At 42.1% G+C, this 22,257-nt stretch overlaps 1 protein-coding gene across 1 annotated transcript in view; it reads left to right on the top strand.

The window, feature by feature from the left end:
* The window catches only part of DCC (DCC netrin 1 receptor), a 912,686-nt gene that overhangs the window by 673,682 nt on the left and 216,747 nt on the right, over positions 1 to 22,257 (top strand). The window contains exons 10-12 of the mRNA XM_033163905.1: positions 9,977 to 10,125; positions 10,401 to 10,539; positions 18,734 to 18,783. Of these exons, the coding sequence (XP_033019796.1) occupies positions 9,977 to 10,125; positions 10,401 to 10,539; positions 18,734 to 18,783 (338 nt within the window). The remainder of the gene's footprint in view (positions 1 to 9,976; positions 10,126 to 10,400; positions 10,540 to 18,733; positions 18,784 to 22,257) is intronic.

The following is a 22,257-nucleotide window of genomic DNA, read 5'->3' on the forward strand; positions in this document are numbered from 1 at the left end:
ACAATGTAGAGTAGGGGTGGGGAACTTCAGGCTCAGGCGTCAAATGCAGCCCCCCCCAGCCCTCTCTATCAGTCCCTTGGGCCTCTTCTCAGGCCACACCCGTTTCCCAACCGCACCCTCTGCCCCAAGCCACACCCCTCACTGGCCTTGCTCCATATCCTCCTTGAGTGTTCTTGCCTGACTGGAATGTGTCCTTGAAGAGTAATGACTCTTGCTTGCCTGGGTTGAAGACAGAGAAAGGTGTGCGAGTGTAGAAGCTCTGTTGCATCTGTTGGCCTGCCCATGTTTGCTTCTGGCACGTGGCCCCCCAAGAGGTTGCCAAGAAGGGAATGTGGCCCTCAGGCTGGAGAAGGTCTCCCCACCATTGCTGTAGAGAATGGAGTCTTAGATGATCAACACATTTCCAGTGTGCAAATTTAATTAAATGTGTATATGCATGCCACAATTGAATACATTTTTAAAAAATTTATGGTGTGGAATTGCTTTAGCACAGGGATGGCTAAACTGTGGCCTTCCCAACGTAACTGGACAGCAGCTCCCATCATTCCTGACCTCTGGCCATGCTGTCTCGAACAGGTGACTGTTGGAAACCAACAACCTATGGAGGGTCACAGGCTACAGTCAGGTTAGTGTCAGTTGCACTCCATGATCCATCTCACTCTTTTGCATGAAAAGTGGTGGATAATGGATCGCCAGGAATTCAGGCTCAGACTTCCAAACCTGAGATACTTTAGGCAAAGGATTACTTTGTAAACTACTTATAAGTCCTCGATAGACTAGAATAGGAGAGAGAGAGAGAGAGCGTGCAGATGGGGCTCATCAACCTGGGAAGGTAGACCATATAGGAGAAGGAAAACTCTGATCCTTAACCCCTTGCTGCCTTGCGGGATATCTTCAAGAGAATGAAAGGCTATGGAGTAAACCCTGCACAAGTCCCTAAGATGCTTGGATGGTGCCTTGTACGCATCCTTCTGGCAACTCCTGCAGCCTAGCTGGTGCCAAATGTATTGTTTGGCTTTCCTTTGGACCACCTCAGCAAGACCGAGATGGGGCTCTTGTCATCTGGGCACCCCAGGACCTTCAGGAACGCAGTGGTTGGACTTCATCCCTGGAAGTGCACTCCATTTTCTCTCGAGATAGACAGATGCCAACAATATATATAGATTTGTTGTTCAGTCGTTCAGTCGTGTCCGACTCTTTGTGACCCCATGGACCAGAGCACGCCAGGCACCCCTATCCTCCACTGCCTCCCGCAGTTTGGCCAAACTCATGCCAGTCGCTTCGAGAACACTGTCCAACCATCTCATCCTCTGTCGTCCCCTTCTCCTTGTGCCCTTGTGCACAAGGAGTGCCTATCAATATATATAGACAGAATTTTCCTAACTTCTGAGAACTTTATACCACTGTAAATATGCAAGCTACCTTCCTTTAGAGAGCTCCCCCTTCTCATCTACTGTGGGTAGGTAATTGTGTTAAGAGTGGAGTTTGCCCACCCAGAGTGGTGGATTAGTAGGAGGCAAGGCCAGAATCAGGCAGGAATACAGCAGGCACCACCCCTTAGTGGATGGCCGAGTGTTTGGAGATCACAAAAGAACCTCAATTTATTTATTGTGTCCCCGTGGCACACTACTGTGCTCCGGCACACATTTTGTTGATGAGCTACCCCTCCCCCCCCCCAAGTTACATAGGGCTAAGACTGGGGTTTTATTTTCAATACTTCGTGGGAGAGAGATTGTCTCAGGAAAGGCTCCAAAACTTTTTTGCTATTATGGTTTGACGTATGGTATGTTAACGGATAATGGTATGGTCTTAAAATGGATGATGAGATAAAGGGGGGGAAGGACTTTAAGGTAAATTCAATTTTAAATATGTTGTTATAATAGATTGGGGAATAACAATGAAAGCTTAGAAATACAGTGAATGTGGAGGATAGTTAAAAATGATGAATTAGATTTATAAATTAGATTTATAAATTGGAAAAGTATTTTGTAAGAAATATTGGTAAATGTAAGAAAGAGAGGAAATAACATTGGGTTTAATTGGCAATAACTGTAAATTAGGTTTTTGTTTGGAGTATTGTAAGTGATTAAATTGGCAAAGTATAAGTGTTCACCCCAGTGAGAGGGGGGTTTATTTGGTATGCTCCTCTTGGTGAGAGAAAGGGGGGTTAGAAAAATTTAATCATGTGCTGTAATTTGACTGTAATTTGGTCATAATTGGAAAAAGCCTAATAAATATTATTTTTTTAAAAAAAAACAACGGAAAGGCTCCAGGTTCAAGGGGAGATTGCTTTGCACCCACTAATGGGTGGAGGCTCCAAACTTTCCTTATAGAGCAGCTCATTCTCCATGCCTTAAAAAATAAAATGCACTCCAAGTGTCCACCATTTTGGTTTCCCCGCAATATGGCGGCTGCCGGAAGCTTTTGAAGCTTCTGATAATGAAATTGTTTTGAAAATTGAGTGAGCCAGCACGGCGGGGCAAGCCAAGAGTTAATTAACTTCGCTTCTTTAAAGATTCCCCAGAGTTTGCCAGATGGTTTAACTTGTTAATGGCCTTGTCTTTAACTGTAATTATTACTAAGTAGATTAGTTATTACCTGACTCATGTTCATTTTAATTTAACTCAGGGATAAAATAATAATAATAAAACCGAATAGTTTTCCTTAAAAAAAGAAAGAAAAAAAGCCTACTGTCTCCTTTGAAAAGCACCAAAACATGTAAGACTGTAATAATAATCATGTAACTCAGAGTGAATTTGAATTACTCTACAGGTATATCTTCCTTAATCCTCAGCAATAGCATCCAAAGTCTCTCAGCAAAAGAATGCCTGTAAGTAAAGAACATGTTCTACATTCAAAGCCATATAATAATGTTGAATACCAAGAAAATTATTAAAAAATATCCCTGAAGGATTACGCCCCTCTCTTCTCCCAGTTCCCACATTTGGGGCAACACTCATGAGCGCCGCACCCCATAGTCGCTTTTGACTGGACTTAACTGTCCAGGGGTCATTTACTATTTACCTAATCCCACTTACTTGTGGGTAAGCCCCATTGAATTCAATAGGATGCACTTCCGAGTAGGATGAATACATCCTACTGAATTCAGTAGGATGTACTTATGAACTTAGGGTTGTGCCAACACTTAGGATCGTGTCAAAAACATCATGTATGAGTGACCAAAGATATCCTAAATGATATAGGCAGCAGTAGAGTTCAGTTCTGTAGGAAGGCTTTGCTTTCTCCTTGGGGGAAAAAAAGAAACTATTGTCTGCTAAGGAAGACATTTGTTTTAATTGTATTCTGTTATACAGAAGAGTTTCTCTGAGGCCTAATGAGCTGCAGCTTATATTTTTTGCAATGCCCTTTCCATGTAAACTTTCAGCTGGCACAATTATAGCAGCAAAACAACATCCACAATCGTAAAAGCATCAGCAATTAGAACAGGAGCATTCCGAGCAATTATCTGCAAGGATCCCCTCCGATTTAGTATAGCTACTGTATAGCAAGTTCTTGTTCAAAACAAAGCAGTCTGAGCTTCGGCCACCTAGTTATACATGATCTCCTTATTCGTTACCCTGTTCTCTACTTCCTCCATTTTTGTCTGAAACTGATCCTACACTGTAAGGCTTGCAGTGATTTTCATAGACTTTCCGATATGGAAATCCATCAATTAGTTGTATGGACTGTACAAAAGATTGCCACCAACTTGTATGGTTTTAAAAGAGGATCAGACCCATCAATAGAGGATAAGGCTGTGCTGTGCGCCACATTTAGTGAAGGCCTGAGCCAAATCAGGCATCTTCAGAGGACTTCAATATTGCAGTTACAGTGGTACCTCTGGTTATGAACGCTTCAGGTTATGAGCTCCGCTAACCCGGAAGTAGCTGCTCCTGGTTGTGAATTTTGCCCCAGGATGCAAACGAAAATTGCACGCCAGAGGCACGCACGCAGCAGGAGACCAAATTAGCGAAAGCGTGCCTCAGGATAAGAACGAATTAAGTTTGTAACCAGAGGTACCACTGTATTAATATTGCACAGTTTGAAGTGACTGGAAGCATAAGAACTGACTTCTTTTGGAAGAGATCATTGTCCAGTCCCATAAGAATATTATTATTTAAAAACAAAACATAAGGATCAAAATATCCATATAATGCCTTGTGCTGTCCAGAATAGGCTCAACATCTCAGAAATAAAAGATAACTACAAAAACAAAACGGTGTCTCTCTCCCCCATTCCAGTCTGTCTTAGCCTGCCTAAGGCTATGCAGCTCTTTTTGGAGAGCCATTTGTTCACTGTTGTGTTCAGAGAAAGACTAACAGCCAGGGCTTTTTTTTCAGCTGGAACTTGCCAGAACTCAGTTCCAGCACCTCTCAGATGGGCACCATTGCCATTATAAGAGATCAAAGGAGGCATTCATGGTGAGTTCCAGCACCTCTTTTTCTAGAAAAATAGCACAGCTAACAACTATCAAGATTGCCAATTTGCAGCTCAATACCTTTGTCACCTGATCTAAGGTTACAACAGTTTAGAGTAACAGAAAACAATCAACAGGTAATTAGGATGGAAAACCTTGGGCAAAAGGAAACAGGATTGGAAGATATGGACCTGGGTACGAATTAATGAATAAACAAGAAGTGAACAATTATGGATGCCTGTCTTAGTATGTGACCACAGCAAAGAGACCCTTCAGGGAATACAGATCAATAATATATTGTTTCTCAGGATTGGAGGCAAAGCTGGTGTGCTGGACAGGAGGAAGACTATTGTTGAGTTTTATCGATAATAGTGTTCAGAGAACCTCTTTTTGTGTGGAAGGAAAATGATTTTGTGATGCCTGGAACTGAAGACTGGGAAAATATCGTCTAGCAGAAGGAGAATAACTAGATACAATCCTGGAGCGAACTTTTCAAATATTTTAAAGAAATCTCATATATACAACTGACAGATGCCTTCCATTAGGTCATAGTTGCAACACCCTGTAGCACCCCCTCAGCTCAATGCCCAGTGTGGGGCAACTGGTTGTGCTGCCCTAAATCTGCCTCTGCTGTCAGCAGTTCTCCTGTATCTCCATCTTCCAGCAACCCACAGCTTCAGGATTTGGGATCACTGTTGGTCTCCAGTTCCCATCAATCCCAACCAGAGTGTCCATTGGTCTGGGAAGATGGAAGAGGTAGCCCACCAGTACATCTAGAGGCCCACAGGCTTTCCATCCCTGTGCTACCCAAGGCTAGTTAGAAGTTTCAGAAAGTGCCTTATTCCAGGACATGCTGATTTAAGAAAAAGAAAAGAAAACAGAATATGTCAAGGCACTCCAGAGTGCTGGAAACATGTATAGAGAACTGCGTTCGAAGTGTGGTTTTTAGAGAAAGAGATAGATAACTGAAGGTAAAGTTGAATGTTAGTCAATGAGATCATGTTGCAGGGATCAAGAGAGAGAGGAGCATAGCTCATTGGACCCCCAAAGCTTCCCTATTATTGCAGTGTGCCCATGACTAGTAAATAATAAATACCTTGTTAATCTGAGCTTGAAGGATTCTCAAGCTACTGCTACATTCATCTAACATTTGGACCCCCTTTCAACAACTTGGTTTCGACTTGGCTTTTAAAGAGCACTGTATTGTTGGAAAATGCTAGTTTTTTGACTCCAGCCTCTGTGCCATAATAACTCAAAGAAGGATTTAGCTTCTAGCTTTCAGATACTTTCAGCAATCAGGTTGTTTTGGTTTTTCTCCTTCATTTTTTTTCTTTTTTAAACCATGGGACACATCATCTTCTCCATATGAAATATTTCACACTTCAAACTGGCTGAAAGGCCACAGTCAATTTCCCCTTCTTCATCTTTAGGTCCATCAAAGGATGGTTGTGATTAAGCGGTCCTTGAGTAGCTTGGCTGTGCGTTTTGTTCACTTTGGGCCTGAAATAATCTGAAAGGCTTTGGCAATTACTATAAAGCAAAACAGATCTAATCTCTCCCTTCGCGAGAGAACACAAACAATTTTAGATGCTTTTGAGATTATTCCAAAACTCCCGTTTGATGGTCTACTATGGAAATCTATTTGTCTTCTTCCAGCTCTCTGTGCACTAGCCTAAATCTGCCAGCGGGGTAATGAACTTCTTATCTTTTGAATACCAGAGCTAGAATCAGCGTAATCATCCCTGTTGTGGTTCAGTCGGGGAACGAGGAGTCTCTGATGTTTTCAGCAGATATGGCCCAACCATGTTTTCTTTTCATAATGGCATTATCAATCTCCGCCTCTCCCAGCCAGTCTTTGGTTTGGAGGGTTTCAAGTGCTGTGTTGCCTTCTTCAGTTACAACCTCCCCAATCACAATCTGAGGTCCTTCTTTGTGTGCCTCCTTCACGGGGGGTCCAGAGGGTGGAAACATGAGAACGGGCCTTCTCTGTAGTGGCTCCCTGTTTAGGAAATGCTCTCCCTATGGAGAGAGTATATATATATATATATATATATATATATATATATATATATATATATATATATATACGCACCAGGCGAAAATGTTCCTCTTTGTCTAGGCCTTGGGCTGATTAATATTCTACAGCCTTTTAAATGTATTGGTGGGAAGTTGGGGTTATTGTTTTGCTTTTACTTTTTTATCCTGTCTTTTATTCTGTAAACCGCCCTAAGATGAAGGGTGGAATGTAAAGCTAATAAATACTACTACTACTACTACTACTACTAATAATAATAATAATAATATGAATGAATGAATGAAATATTTATTGCTAAAAGCTATAAGCTGTCACAATTGGTCACAATGCGTAAAACACAAATAATTTAAAACTGAACAGCAACAACAGCAAACAAACAAACATACAAAAATGCATAATAATAATAATAATAATAATAATAATAATAATAATAATAATAATTTGCCCCACTAGACCATTTTGACCAAGCCACACCCATTCGTCCTATATGATCTCAGGTGTGGGGCATGCCAAATGTAGGGGCAGACCAAGATTTAGCTAGGCCAAAAGGGGGTTTGAGCAGCCCCATGCATAGCTCCATGCGCAGCATTTTCTAGACCCTGATCATTGGGACTTGCATAATACTGTGGCTTTGCTTGCACTGTTTGATGTTAAACTGCATTGCAGGGGCAGGGAAATGAGTCGCCTGGTGTCATTGCAGCATCAAGTGATTGGCAAGTGTGTGATTCCACCCGACCATTAGGTCCAGTCGTGGATGACTCTGGGGTTGCGTGCTCATCTCGCTCTATAGGCCGAGGAAGCCGGCGTTTGTCTGCAGACAGCTTCTGGGTCATGTGGCCAGCATTACTAAGCTGCTTCTGGCGAAACAGAGCAGTGCACGGAAACACCCTTTACCTTCCCACCGGAGCAGTACCTGTTTACCTACTTGCATTTTGACGTGCTTTCAAACTGCTAGGTTGGCAGGAGCTGGGACCGAACAACGGGAGCTCACCCCATCGTGGGGATTCGAACTGCTGGCCTTCCGATCGGCAAGCCCTAGGCTCTGTGGTTTAGATCACAGCGCTACCCGCGTCCCTTAAAATATACTTAGAAGCACTGTAATATTTAATTGGTCCCACAAGGGTCCTAATTTAGCTCATGACACAATTTCCCCCAATCGACAGCCGCATGTGCTATCATTATATCACAAGGGTCATCTTGGGCTTTGTTTGAGACAGCAAAATGTCTTGGGACAGTCCTGAAGATAAAGATCTTGGAATGAGGACCCCAACCTGTATGGATCATCAGCAAAGGTGTGTTTGTGGGTGTGTGTGGGTGTTATTTTCTCTCTCTCCCTTGCCAAATAGCTGTCGTGTCTTCTAAACATGTTCAGAGCAAAGGAGCAGGGATTTCATTACATTAATAATTACATTGCCTCCAAGTCTTTTGATGTTGCATCACCCCCACAGAAGCCCAGAAGCGGGTTTTATAGAAATGTCATTAAAGCTGTTAAGTGCAAGGAGACAGAAGGAGATGAAGTAGGGGAGGGAGGGGGGATCGCACACCCACACACTATCAAGGCATGCTCTCTCTATTATGAATTAAGTCAAACGGCTTCATAAAGGGGTGATGCTGGCAGTGTTTTCAGTCTGGAGGATCATGACAAGGACTGGCGGCTCTCCTGCATCTGTTGATCCGGGGCATTTATCCTGTGGGGCATTAGGCAGGAAGGAAAGCCATAGTTTAGGTCTACCTTCTCCTAGGAAGACACTGGTCAGGTAGGTTCCAACATTGTTTGTGCACTGCATGCCTCACCTTCCTGCCTGATGCCTCAACCCCAACGGCCACCAATTGCTCTTGACCACTCCAACCTGACCCACAGTGACCCACAGCTGTGTGTACCCAACTTATCTGAGGCACTCTTTATATGCTCAGTTTGGCTCAGGCCTCTGCTGAACGGGGTGCGGACCCCTATTACAAGCATCTCCCCACAATTGCGCACAACTGTCTCACTTGCAACTTTGTTGTACAGTCCTGGAACATCAATCAATCAATCAATCAATCAATCAATCAATTATAACCTGAAATAGTGAGAAAGAGCTGGATAGTCCTTGTGGCTTAGGGGGAGATTCTCCCCAGAGCCCGAAGAGGATGTCAGTGAGCCAAAAGTCCAGAAGAAAGACTCCAAGGGTTCCAAAATGGTGCTTGGGAGCTCTTGCTGCTGCCATACTACCCTATTCAACAGCTGTTGGTTGGGAAGCTGCATGTACTGCAGTGGGTTCCCCACTTGCGTGCATTTTGCTTATGTGCACAGGGGCCTGGATCATAACCCCTGCATAAGTGGGGGAGTCACCTATATTCAAACAGAGGTCTAATGGCCTTCTGTTATGGATCCAGTTGTTGCATCCTCCATTAGCAGGAAGTTGGACTTGAGTATCTCCCAGTTCTACAATTCTGTATTCTTGGGGAATAGTCTAATGTACAGTTTGGGGGAAAAAGGATTCAGACACAGCACTCAAATCAAAAGGAACTTTTAAAGGAGGGGGAAAGCAGACCATAAATGTTAATTTTCAGTAAATTGTTATTTAACAGTGGGGAATCTATGGAATTATTGAAGACTTTCTGCACGCTGAGGAACAAAGCACATTAGTTCAACTGCCTGTCTTGCAACCAAATAGAAAGCTTGGGGAATTGAAGAACCAACACTCTCACTCTATTGATTTCACAACTGAGTATTAATATTAAATGCCTTTTAAAGTCCATTTGTATTGTGTGTGTTTTATGACATGAGGCTGTCAGCTTTTCATTGATTTCTACTTTTTGCATTTAAAGGCTGTGCGGGAGGCAAAATGGATAATGCATGCCTGGCTATGTCTTTTTTTCCTACAAAGAAAGCAGGAAGTTGTTACAGGCCTTTAACTATACAAATGCCTCAAATGGGAGGGATAACGAGAAAGTATAAAAATCTGATTAATTAATATTGCTTGCTCACAGTAAAGTAACATTGAAACATCCCAATACTCTCCACCACCCAGGGGCGTTGGAAGGGGGTGCGGGGGGTAGGGGTGGGGGTGGGCCACACTGGGTGAGGGGGTGACAAAATGACAAAAATATGAGTTACGTGTTACAGTGTTACTAAATTTTAAGTTACAGGTAGGTAGCCGTGTTGGTCTGCCATAGTCAAAACAAGGATTTCTTTTATTTTTTATTTTGTTTTGACTTTATTTTGTTTTTTATTTTGTTATTTTTTATTTTTGTTTTTGTTTTATTTTGTTTCAAAGCATTCAAATCCAGCCACATTGCCTCACTCCCAACTTTAATTAGGAATGTTGTCACAGGACTACAGGGGGAAAGATGCAATCATTGAAAATCCCCTTCCTCTTCCACTAGCAGGTGCCTGTGATAGATCAAGGACACTTCTACAAATGGGGACGGGGGACTCCTTTCATGGGTGGAAGGACTCCCTTGGAGACAACCCCAAAACGCTTAAATCCCAGCTTGGTTTTTGTATGACTCAATTCTTGTTTGTGTTTCTTTCAACACAGTGCAAGTTCCAGGACCGGTAGAAAACCTGCGGGCTGTATCAGTATCACCTACCTCAATTCTTATTACGTGGGAACCCCCTGCCTATGCAAATGGTCCAGTCCAAGGTTATAGACTGTACTGTACAGAAGTAGTTACTGGGAAAGAACAGGTGAGCAAATTAACACATGGGGGGGGGGAAATGAAAGGAGGGAGGGAATCATTCATTCATAAATTCAGTTGCCTAAATTAAATGCAAGGTTTCATTGCAACCTCAAGTCCTCTTCGCAGAATCCATCTGAAATGGGATAAATTCTCAAAATCCTCGCCATTTAGAGCTTAAATGAAGAAGTTTATAGGAGGCCTCAAAAATGAAGGCATCTAACTAATATTATCTGTATAACAATTTGGTGCGGTAATAATTTTCGCTGTTTCCTTTGTGCCCAGAATATAGAAGTTGATGATCTGTCATACAAGCTGGAAGGACTGAAGAAATTCACAGAATATACCCTACGGTTTCTGGCTTACAATCGTTATGGACCTGGAGTTTCAACTGAAGACCTGACAGTCAGAACCCTTTCGGATGGTAAGGCAGGACAAATAACATACGCACAGGAGAGAGGAGGGGGGTAAATGGGCAGAAAGTTGTACAGTCTGCATCTCTTCCTATGACGAGCGCTGCCATTGTGAATTGCCATTCATGCATCAAATGCTTGGTGGATTCGCCCACTGTGGAGGAGGAGGGAAACCTTATAAATTGACTGAGACAGAGAGGTAGGTTGGCTCAGCCCTTTGCTCAGGGTTGCACTTGGAGATGGTTGTGAGGTGTAAGCCTCCAGAAAGTATCTGCAGGTTTGGAGATCTGGATCGGGCAGCATAGGACCACAAAGAAGACTGAGAGCAAGCAGGAATTTAAAAAAGAAGAAGTATAGTAGAACCCACATGACCCAAATTCTGGAACCATTAAAATAGCCTATTTGAAGCAACCCACCCAAGCGGGAATTTGAGTTGAGCTCACAAACAGCTACACCCAGAAGTTACAAAGGTGGGTTACCAGTGCAGAAGAGGGGTGAGAGTTAGTATCACGTTAGTATTTCCCTAATATTCCTGATCACTGAGTCAGAATATGATGTTTCAGGATGATAAGGAGGGGTGGAAGAGAATTTGTTCGGTTTGCGCTTTTAAACGAACCAAAATAATCCGCACCTGCCTGACTAATTCACAGATCAGAACCCAATCATCCTTCAGATTTCACACTGCTCCAAATTTTCAGATACAGTTCTTGCCTCAAAAAAAAAGTACCATAAGGCATAAAAATGTATGTGTTTTACAATACAGAAATGTATATCTTGAGATAAAATGTGTATTTTTTTTAATGTACTGAATTATTTAAAACAAATCTCGAATTAACGCATCTGGTTGACCAATGTGAAAATGGGTTCCTGGATTAGAGGGGCCATTGGCCTGATCCAACAGACTCTGAATAATAATAATAATAATAATAATAATAATAATAATATTTATTTGTATCCCGCCCTCCCCAGCCGAGGCCGGGCTCAGAGCGGCTAACATCATAAAAACAACACAATATGCATAAAAACAGACATCAATTAATTAAAATACATCTTAAAATTAATTCAGACAAGTTAAAATCTGGGCAGGTGGCAATTATCAGGTTGGAATTGAGAATGTTTAATACTTCCCAGGACAAACTGTTGCCACTGATCATACAAGGACCCAGGCATAGGCAAACTCTGGCCCTCCAGATGTTTGGGACTACAATTCCCATCATCCCTAGCTAACATGACCAGTGGTCATGGATGATGGGGATTGTAGTCCCAAACATTTGGGGGGGAGGCAGAGTTTGCCTATGCCTGCAAGGACCTGTGAGCAGGTTGGGGGCCTCCTTCGGGCTTGTTTTACACAAAGGAAAGTAAGTCAAACTGCATCCTGCCCAAAGGCCTTGTGTCCTTATACATATTTTCACACATTTCCTGACCCTTGTAATTGCTGGCCTGACCCCCAAATTGAATGTAGGGTGGTGATGGCAGAAAGACTTGGAATTGATCTCTCCCCCTTGACTGCCTCGCAGTGATAACCTGTGGTTACTTGAATAAAACCTCTTCAGTAACCACGAAGGATTGTGTGAGATAGCCATTCATTTCATAAGGCTGCAAATATCTTTTACAAAGCTAAGCAGATCAAACCTCTTTACAGATGTTATTGTAAGCAGCACTGTTTATTACCTTGTAAAAGTTAATTTGTAATACCGCTGCCTTCTCTCTCTTTTTTGGAGAGCTGGTCTGTTATTTCCACCGTTGACATTTCTCTAATACATTTTCAAGTGGCACTTTCACCTATCCATCTAATTGAGATACCTTTTTATACTACAAAACGGACCTTGGCAGAATAAAATACCTCATGCGTATAATTATGAAAACAAAACACACACACCAACACAATTGGGTGAAAAAAATTATATTGTTCTTAATTTATGGAGATTGAATTGAGACTCTGAAGACCAGGATGATGGCCTCAGCACTGAACTTTGACTTTCTGGGAGAAAAAGGGAGATTCATATTCATGCAGGAATTTAGAAAGTTAGCCTCATAAAGTTTTAAATCTTCTTCAGCAGAAAAGCACCAAGAGACGAGTGTTTTTAAAGAAAACCTCCCGCTCAACATCAAGGTCTGCTAATGAGCTAGAGAGCTCTGATAACCTCAGATTAATGACAGCAGGCTGAATTGAAGCATCTATTTTATTTTATTCAATGCATTTATAATACCAGCAGGACAGTTTATGATACACTTTGCTTATTGATGCAAAAGACTTGCCCTCTCAATCACTAGAGTCTTCTGGGTAGTTCACATGAAGTCCAAACAACATACCATTAAAATGCAAAAAGATCAAACTTATCCATCCTTAAAGAAATCAGCCCTGAGTGCTCACTGGAAGGACAGATCCTGAAGTTGAGGCTCCAGTACTTTGGCCACCTCATGAGAAGAGAAGACTCCCTGGAAAAGACCCTGATGTTGGGAAAGATGGAGGGCACAAGGAGAAGGGGATGACAGAGGATGAGATGGTTGGACAGTGTTCTCGAAGCTACTAACATGAGTTTGGCCAAACTGCGAGAGGCAGTGGAAGATAAGGGTGCCTGGCGTGCTCTGGTCCATGGGGTCACGAAGAGTCGGACACGACTGAACGACTGAACAACAACAACAACAACAACAACACACACACACACACACACACACACAAGAAGACTCACTGAATTCTGTCCCCTGTGTTAAAACCAGCTCAAGTAGTATTGCAGCATGTCAAAACCCAGTCAAAAGAATTGATTCAGGAAGGGCAAATTAGGCATTAAAATTAGAACCAAATTATCGCCCCTCCCATTCTCTTCACTTCTCTTCTATCCCTCGGTGAAGATATGAGCCTGGAACTTTATCCTGGACAACTTTCTGAGAAGTAAACCAAGTAGTTAACTAGCACCCAAAATACGTGATGTTGATTATATTGTAACTTTTTTTTTAAAAAAAGCAGCCATTAAATTCTCTCTGGCTGGCTATTGATGCTTCACTACCTGGTTAATTCCATCTAACAATAGCTCTATGGAGCTATTTATATTTTAAATAAGCAGAGAATGCCCTAAAGAGGGACTTCACAAGGTAAAACCCCCAGAAGAACTATTTAGGGTAAAACCAATAAAGAAATTGACAGGAATGGACAAGGCAGATTGATCACATTAGGGCAGTATATGTATGACCATGATAAGTGGTTTGAACCGTTAATATTTTCCTTGATCTAGTTATTTCTCACAATCTGGTTTTACAATTCCTAGAACTGGGAGAGGAACAGTAATTCTATGTGATTTGGTCTCTGAGCTTATTGGATAATTCCTTCTTATTGATCTTTCAGAGTAATAGGATTGACCCATTCAAGATTTGGTACACTATGCAGCAATGTCTGCCCAGAATAATAAAATGAAGGAGACTGCCATATGAAAAGGCTGGAATATAAAGCAGCATGAGACAAATCAATAGCTGTATCTATAATCACATTGCAACTTTTAATTTTTTCTTTAGCCAGTTGTAAATATGAGCTCATTTCTCAAAAGTAGGGCAGATTGTTTGAAGAATGGTCCTTTCCAGAGATGCTGTCAACTCAAGGGTCTATCTCATTATCCGCCTCTTCAAAATAGCATGAGAATGTTAATAGTCATCACCAAATGCACAGAACTGTTCTGAATTCATCAAAAATCTTATAATTAAGTAGCATAGGAAGATGACTTAGCCAAGTGAGACCGCTGGTACATCTAGCTCAGTGTTGTCTGCATCAGGGACAGGGAAGCTGTGGCCTTACAGGTCAACAGCTAGTGGGACCAGGAGAGGTATAACATGGGAGAAGCAAAAGCAGGCACACAGACTTAGTCTCTGATTGTTTGGGGAAAACCCTGGAGAGGAGGAGACATGGGTGGCTATGGGGAGGCTGGGACCTTTAGTCCTGCCAACTTCCTTATGGGGGTTGATGTGGTCATTAGGCCTGACACTCCTGTGCAGATCCTGTTTTGCTAATAAACAGTGGACTCCAGCTTGTTCAGTGTGATTTACTTCGGGCTCGTTCCTGTGCCCTTGCCATATGTTGTGTCCTTGGCCAGATTATTTTGACTGGGTTTCAAATGCTGCTGTACTACTTGAGCTGGTTTTCACACAGCTATCTGTTGAAACTTGCACTTCTTTGTATTTTGTGGTGTGATTTTGCGGCTAAAAGTCCATTGGGAAATCCATTGGAAAACATGCATTAGTGAAAGTAACACACATACACATGAATTATGTAAAACAAAATTGCATATAAAAATGGGTATATTAGAAAAAGATGCAGATGAATCTTGTGAAGGCTTGTTGTTGTTGTTGTTGTTGTTGTTGTTGTTTTAAAAAGGAAGTCTAAGGTGGACATGGAGTGCACTGAGGGTTGGCAAAATGAGAAACTAAGAGAAACTGAGAGTCATCTGTTTTTACTTGAGGAGTGGTTGTGCCCCAGATTCCTCCATAATAAAACTGCCTGATACATATTTTTAATGAGAATATTTTTATGTGAAGCTGATCACCTATGGATGAAAACACTTTCAAAGTTGTCAGTGCTTGCCCCAAACTGTGCAAGGCAGCAACTGAAGCTTTTTAACATGTAAATATGCACACCAGTGTTTGAGGTCAACTTTTGATGTTAAAACATTTCATTTGAGGAAACAGGTGCATCTTGTTCTTGTTTATAACACCCTGATTGCTTTGATATTTAATTAAAATCTCAATCTTGGTGCTATAACAGCTTGATATTTCAGAATTAAACAGGTGATATCATAATGTACACGCAAATCAGCTTTCGAGCTTTGCCGGTGCCTCCATGATAAAAGTTACCATTCTGCATTTTGCATGATAGCAGTTCATGTCTAAGACAGGTTCAAAGAGATTTCACATTATGTTGTGTTATAATATTTAGTAGATTTACACCCTGCTTTTTGAACTGAGCCCTCCATGTGGTTCACGATCTTTATAAAGGACAGCCAATACATTAAAAGACATTATATTTAAAACAAAACTAAACTCGAAAAGCAGTCTACATGGGGTAGGAGGATAAATGTGGGTCACATCTACACTGTTAATATAAAGCCTGTGGCTTCCCACAAAGAATCCAGGGAACTGTATTTTGTTAAGGGTTCTGGCAATTGTGTGCGTTGGATCAGACCAAAGGTCCCACTAAATCAACATCTGGCTTCCTGTCGTGACCAAACAGATTCCTATGGGAAGCCCACAAGAAAGTATTGACATCAATAGTACAGTCATACCTTGGTTCTTGAACAGCTTAGTTGACAAACAAATCAGCTCCTGGACACCGAAGACCCGGAAGTAAGTGTTCTGGCTTTCAAATGTTTTTCAGAAGCCGAATGTCCAATGCAGCTTCTGCTTGAGTGCAGGAAGCTCCTGCAGCCAATCGGAAGCCGTGCCTTGGTTTCCGTACGTTTCAGGAGTCGAACAGACTCCCAGAATGAATTAAGTTTGAGAACCAAAGTACCACTGTACTCTCCCCACAGTTTTAACTTGTATTCACTGGAACTGGAATACAGTGATACCTTGGTTTGCGAACTTCATCCGTTCTGGAAGTCCATTCTTCAACCAAAGCGTTCTTAAACGAAGGCGTGCTTTCTCCTAGCAGTGGGGTACTCAATTTACAAATGGAACACACTTCAAAAGGAAGCGGAACATGTTCCGCTTCCAAGGCAAATTTCACAAACCAAAACATCTATTTCCGGGTTTGCAGCGTTCTTAATCCAAGTTATTCATAAACGAAGCTGTTCTTAAAGCAAGGTGCCATTGTACTGAATCTGAATTTGGAATTCCATATTGTCACCAAGATTGACAGGGATAAAATAGCAAGATTGAGTAGAAAGCTGCTTTCTACTGAGTTAGACTTGGCCTGTCCAGCTTAGAATTTCCAAGTATTGAACCTGGGAGCTGTTGCATGCGAAGCATGTGCTCCAGTACCGAACCATGTGTGTATGTGTGTTTACTGCTCAGGTAGGAAGTAACCACATTACCTTCTCCCTTCCACATGATTTCACCTTTCCAACGTTAGAGCTAGAGCTGTCTGGCCTAGCTTAATGTTCAGGTTGTTGTTGTTCAGTCGTTCAGTTGTGTCCAACTCTTCGTGACCCCATGGACCAGAGCACGCCAGGCACCCCTATCCTCCACTACCTCCCGCAGTTTGGCCAAACTCATGCCAGTCGCTTCGAGAACACTGTCCAACCATCTCATCCTCTGTCGTCCCCTTCTCCTTGTGCCCTCCATCTTTCCCAACACCTGGGTCTTTTCCAGGGAGTCTTCTCTTCTCATGAGGTGGCCAAAGTATTGGAGCCTCAACTTCAGGATCTGCCCTTCCAGTTCACGTGGCTATACTTAAATCAGCACTTGAAGTATGTGGGTGTTCAGAATGTGAGATTATCCTGGATCCAGAACTTCAGCTGATGACTGAACTCCCAACAGACTATGATAATGATGGACGGCCTATTTCTAAATAATTTCTGGGTTTTTTTGCCAGTGTTCATTCACAAAGCCATTCTGCACCAACCCTACAAAGCATGTGTGAAAATTCACATTCTTTTAAATATTTTTTCCAGATATTTTTGAAAGCATTTACCCTAAAATATGGATTTTTGTATGACATTTTATAATAAAATATGCATTTTGGTGTAAAATATGCATCTTGATGCAGCTGCAAAATTTAGAGAAGTGTGAAAACCACAGGATAACTTTGTTCCAATCCACATGTTCATCTGAGAAGATCTAATTTAGTCTGTTGGCTAACAATTACCCTGCTGATTGCAACGGCCAATGTTTTACATCCCTGATCCCAAAGGTAGGGGATCCATGCACATTTCATTCCTCCCTTTTTCTGCTAGAGTACATTTTCAAAGCAGCCATCAACAGTAATTAAAAACAATCAATTAAAAGGTATAAGAAAAATCAAGAAGCAGCAATAAAAATTGTCGTAAAACAATCAGCAGTCATAAAAACACCAATCAGTAATAAAACAGCAAGAGCACTGTTAAAATATTGTCTATTAAAAGCTTGGGAATATAAAATTCTCTTCAACTGGCACCTAAAAGCTAACTAAATAGGCAGCAGCTGAGTGAAATTGGGGCAGATTACTACACTTTGTGTGTTTGTTTTGTATTTATTAAAAATATTTCTAGACCACCTTTCATCTTTTCAAAAGTCACTAAAGACATGAATGCAATTGAATGTGCCATATAGAAACACAATACATTAAAATGCATAAGGCAAACCATTGGGGTGCCACCACCAAAAGGGTCCTGTCTCCATTTGTCTCTTGCCTAACCTCCAAAGGTGGGGGAACTTGGAGCAGGGCCATTACTGGGGAAATAAATTGCTAGCCTATGAAATCCCATTGCCGCTATAAACAGCTGTCACATTTGTGGCAGGAGTGAGTCTGCCTCATCCCCACTTACAGGTGAAACTCGAAAAATTAGAATATCGTGGAAAAGTGCATTTATGTAAGCAATTGTTTTCATTAGCTACTGGTATTTAATATATGAGATAGACTCATGACATGCAAAGCAAGATATGTCAAGCCTTTGCTTGTTATAATTGTGATGATTATGTCACACAGCTGATGAAAACCCCAAAGTTGAAATTGTTAATTTGGGGTTCTCATCAGCTGTACGCCATAATCATCACAATTATAACAAATGAAGGCTTGACATATCTCGCTTTGCATGTCATGAGTCTATCTCATATATTAGTTTCAACTTTTAATTTGAGTTACTGAAAGAAATGAACCTTTCCATGATATTCTAATTTTTCGAATTTCACCTAGAGGAAGCACACAAAGCTTGCCCCTGAGATATTTTTTTTTTGGGGGGGGGGATTTGATTGGCTGCTTTCCAGCCAATCGCAGGGCACACTACATTGCCCTGTTTAAGGGCAATAGCACCCAGATCACAGAAATGATTAATAGGCCACCGCTAAAATGAGGACTGGCTAATGAGCTAAATGAAAGTGGAGGAAAAGGAGTAGATTTGTCTAGTTTTCACCTCTGTGGGAGACCTTTGATGCACCCACTGTGTTCCTCCACCCGCTGAAGTTGCTATGTCCTATCATAAACTGAGAAGTAAGGCAGATGGGTTTTTAGAAGAGGTCCCATTGGCGTATGTAACTCTAATTACGGTTTTTCCCAATCTCATCCATTCCCCTTTTTAATTTCAGTTCCAAGTGCTATGCCCCAGAATGTCTCCTTGGAAGTGGTGAACTCAAAGGTAAGTGTGGGTCCAGCACCCTAATTTGAAATGATCCAGTTCTGTGCCTCTTCCTATATGTGTACACATACACACACACACACACACACACACACACACGGAGAGGATGGTTATAACTATGATTCTATTACTGTTAGGCTGTCTTAACAGTTTGCATTTTTTTTACCATGTTTTTTACCATGTTTTTATCATGGATGTTTTATGATGTGCTTCTAATGTTGTACTCCACCCTGAGATCCTTTGATAAAGGGTGGTATATAACTTGAATTGTTGTTGTTGTTGTTGTTGTTGTTGTTGTTGTTGTTGTTGTTGTTGTTGTTAACTCTGTTTGCTAGTATGAATATGCATGGCTAGATGCTTCTGGAAGCCAGCATCTCCACCCCCAACCACTGCCACCCAGTTGATTGAAGCGTATGAGGGAGGAGTGGACCTGCCGCTGCCCAGCCTTCAGTCCCGCACATGGTTTTGTTGGAAGGTCTCCCTGTATTCTGAATTTTGTACTGTGCAGCCGTCACAGGTTGCAGGTCATTAGCATGGCGTGAATAAGCCAAACAAAGACTCATTTGTGGGTTGAAACAGGCCACAGTTTTATTTGGTTTTATACAACGAGGAAGCAGGCTTGTCATGGGAGTTGGGTAAGGATCTGGCCTTTATTTCACCAGCCCTTGCTGGTCAAATGCTTGTTGTTGTCTGTTAGCTAGGAAGCAGCCTGGGGAGTTGGCCTGTGTTAGAGTCCGATGTGGTTCAGACCAGGTATCTGGGATCTCACTGTGGTGGCTGCTGTGCTTCTCTCTCATCAGACCCCTTATGCCCACTCCACCCCCACTTAGATTCTGCCCAGTTTGTGCACTGATGGAATGATCAGCTTAGCAAGACATTGTATTCTTAGATTACCTGTGTCCTAAATTTCAAGTTTCTGGGTGCTTACCATTTTGTGCTCTGTGATATGAAAGATGGCCTTTCAGGCTTGTTTTGCAATCCAAATGTCTTGGGCTACATGTGTACCAGTTTTCATTTTTCTAGCTAGTGTGTTGGAATAACTCAGACCTCTTAGGGTGCATTTTGTTTTGAAGGAGAAATGCCCCATTTTGAGATGTTTTTGAAAACGGTTCAAACTGTCCTGGAGATGCATGTACCCGCCATAATTTAGGAAATATTGATCATAGCTGAGTATTCCAAGCGAGAGAGGACAGCTCCGTTTCTTTTTTTCCGTGCTTTCTGTTCTTCTCTTTTTAGGTTTTTGTTCTTTTTTCTTTTTTAAGTTTTTAATTAATATTATCCTGTGACAATACGTGGCAGAACCATTCTGTGTCAAACACCCTTGCTTCTCACGCGAAAGAAGAAGAAAGCAAGTGAAATAAAAAAGGGAAAATAAAGAAAATAGAAACAAGGAAATGACATAAGTAGAGGGGAGAGGAACAATGTAACAAGAACTCTATAACGCAATGGATAAATTAACTTTTGCTTTTCTATGCCTGCTGAAAACAAGGTTGTTCACTCAGGGATTTACTGGATGTTTCTGTCTAGACTGGGTACTAAAATGTAGTTCGCTGTCTTTTAATGGTGGCTGCTTCACTGATCTGTTTTAATGGCCCTAGTTTTATCATACGATTGTATTGATTAACAATTTGATTTCCCCCCCTTATGGTTTTATTCAGAGGCGTAGGAAGGTCAGGTGGTACCTGGTGCGTAAAATTTCTTGTCACCCCCCCATTGATTTCCCCCCTGCAAAAATGGTTTTACATTATTTCATATTTTCTTACAAAGGAATAATAACAAGTAATAATAATTAAATAAAAACTTTTATTTATATCCTGCCCTCCCCGGCTGAAGTCGGGCTCAGGTTGGCTAACATCAGATACATAACATTGGTATAAAATCAAACAATAATTAAATTACCTCCTAAAAACATCTCAAAATCAAACTAAAGTCTAATTAGATAGCTTTCCACAGGGTTAGGGTTGGGAACAGTAAGTGCTCCACTGAACTGAAATTTCAGCCTTCACGACATAGGAAAACAGCCAAGTAAACAGCTGTTTTGGTGGAGGAGGATCAAGATATTAACCGATATGCGTGAAATTTCATATCTAGCTATATAATCCCTAGTATGGTAAGATAAGACCTTTGGAGCAGCCATTTTCAAGAAAAGAGTTTTTTTATGAACCGCCCCAGTAGGGCAGTAATTGTTCCTTGATAATTTGTCACCCCCTCCATTGTGGAACCTGGATTGGCCTGCCCTCTACGCCCCCCCCCCCTTGCTACGCCCCTGATTTTATTCTTATGGTTTTAGATTGCTTATTGTACCCTGCCCTGGGATCCCTTGTGATCCTAGAAACAAAATAAATATATAAATGAGCAAAAATTGCCACTCATTCAGCAACACATTCAGAAATTTTGAAGGAGGAGAGAGGAGAGACTAAGCCAACTTTTTAAGGATCAGTTAATTTGGCGAGGGGCTGGCAGATCAGTCCAAACCCCCTTTGCCCCGAGCCGAAGTGTGTGGACTTGGTGGAGGTCTCCCTCTGCCAGCCCTCCTGGCTCCATCCTTCTGCTGCCTGCATCATTACGCTGGTGTAGAGCTCACCTTTCCACCTTTCCACCTGCCAAGTGGGCGGATGTGCGGCTGGTCAGCTCACCACTGATGGCAGCCGGTGGATAGCCCTAAAATGGGGTGTAGATGTGGTGATTGCCTAGCTACTCCTTAAAGCCCCACCAGACTAGAGAGGAGTGGGGTGGGATTGCTCCATACCAGCTACTGCCTGGACATCCTCCTGGTCCCTCCCTGCTATAACTTACTACTTCCCCAAAACTACTGAAAGCATTCTTCTAAGACAACCTAGCATGGACCCTGGGGACTTGCGGGAAAGGAAAATGGCAGCCAGCCATCGTTCAAAGGAACTCAATTGCAACAGCAAGTTCTCCCTAAATGTTGCCAGCCATAGTGGCTGCTCCATTAGGGCAGATGGGGCAATGCCCTGCCAACCTCAGCCTGCCATCACTCCCCTGTGTTCTTGCAACTTCATTCTCCTTAGCCTCAGTGTTGATCTTGCAGAACTCAGCCAGGAGGAGGATAGGGACAAAACAAAATAAAATTGGCTCTGCCTATCATTGGCTCTGGCTCCTCGCCAACTGCCCTACCAGCTCCAGTGGGCACCATTCATCCCTGGTTGCCAATGTGCTGTTGACATTGGCACATTTCTCCCTGCAATTCAGGCAGGAATGGATCATAGAATCATAGAACCGTAGAGTTGGAAGGGACCCAAGGGTCATCTTGTCCAACCCCCTGCAAGCAGGATCACGCATGGCAGTTGGCCATCCAACCTCTGCTTAACAATCTCCAATGAAGGAGAGCCCACAACCTCCTGAGGGAGACTGTTCCATGGGAAAACTTTCACCAACTTTCACCAAGGCCAAAGGTATAAGAAAAGTACATTGGGATAAGCAGACTATTTCTCAAATACTGTACTTGCTCTA

This window comes from Lacerta agilis, chromosome 11 (genome assembly GCF_009819535.1).
Source record: "Lacerta agilis isolate rLacAgi1 chromosome 11, rLacAgi1.pri, whole genome shotgun sequence".
In the NCBI taxonomy this organism is placed as follows: Eukaryota; Metazoa; Chordata; class Lepidosauria; order Squamata; family Lacertidae; genus Lacerta; species Lacerta agilis.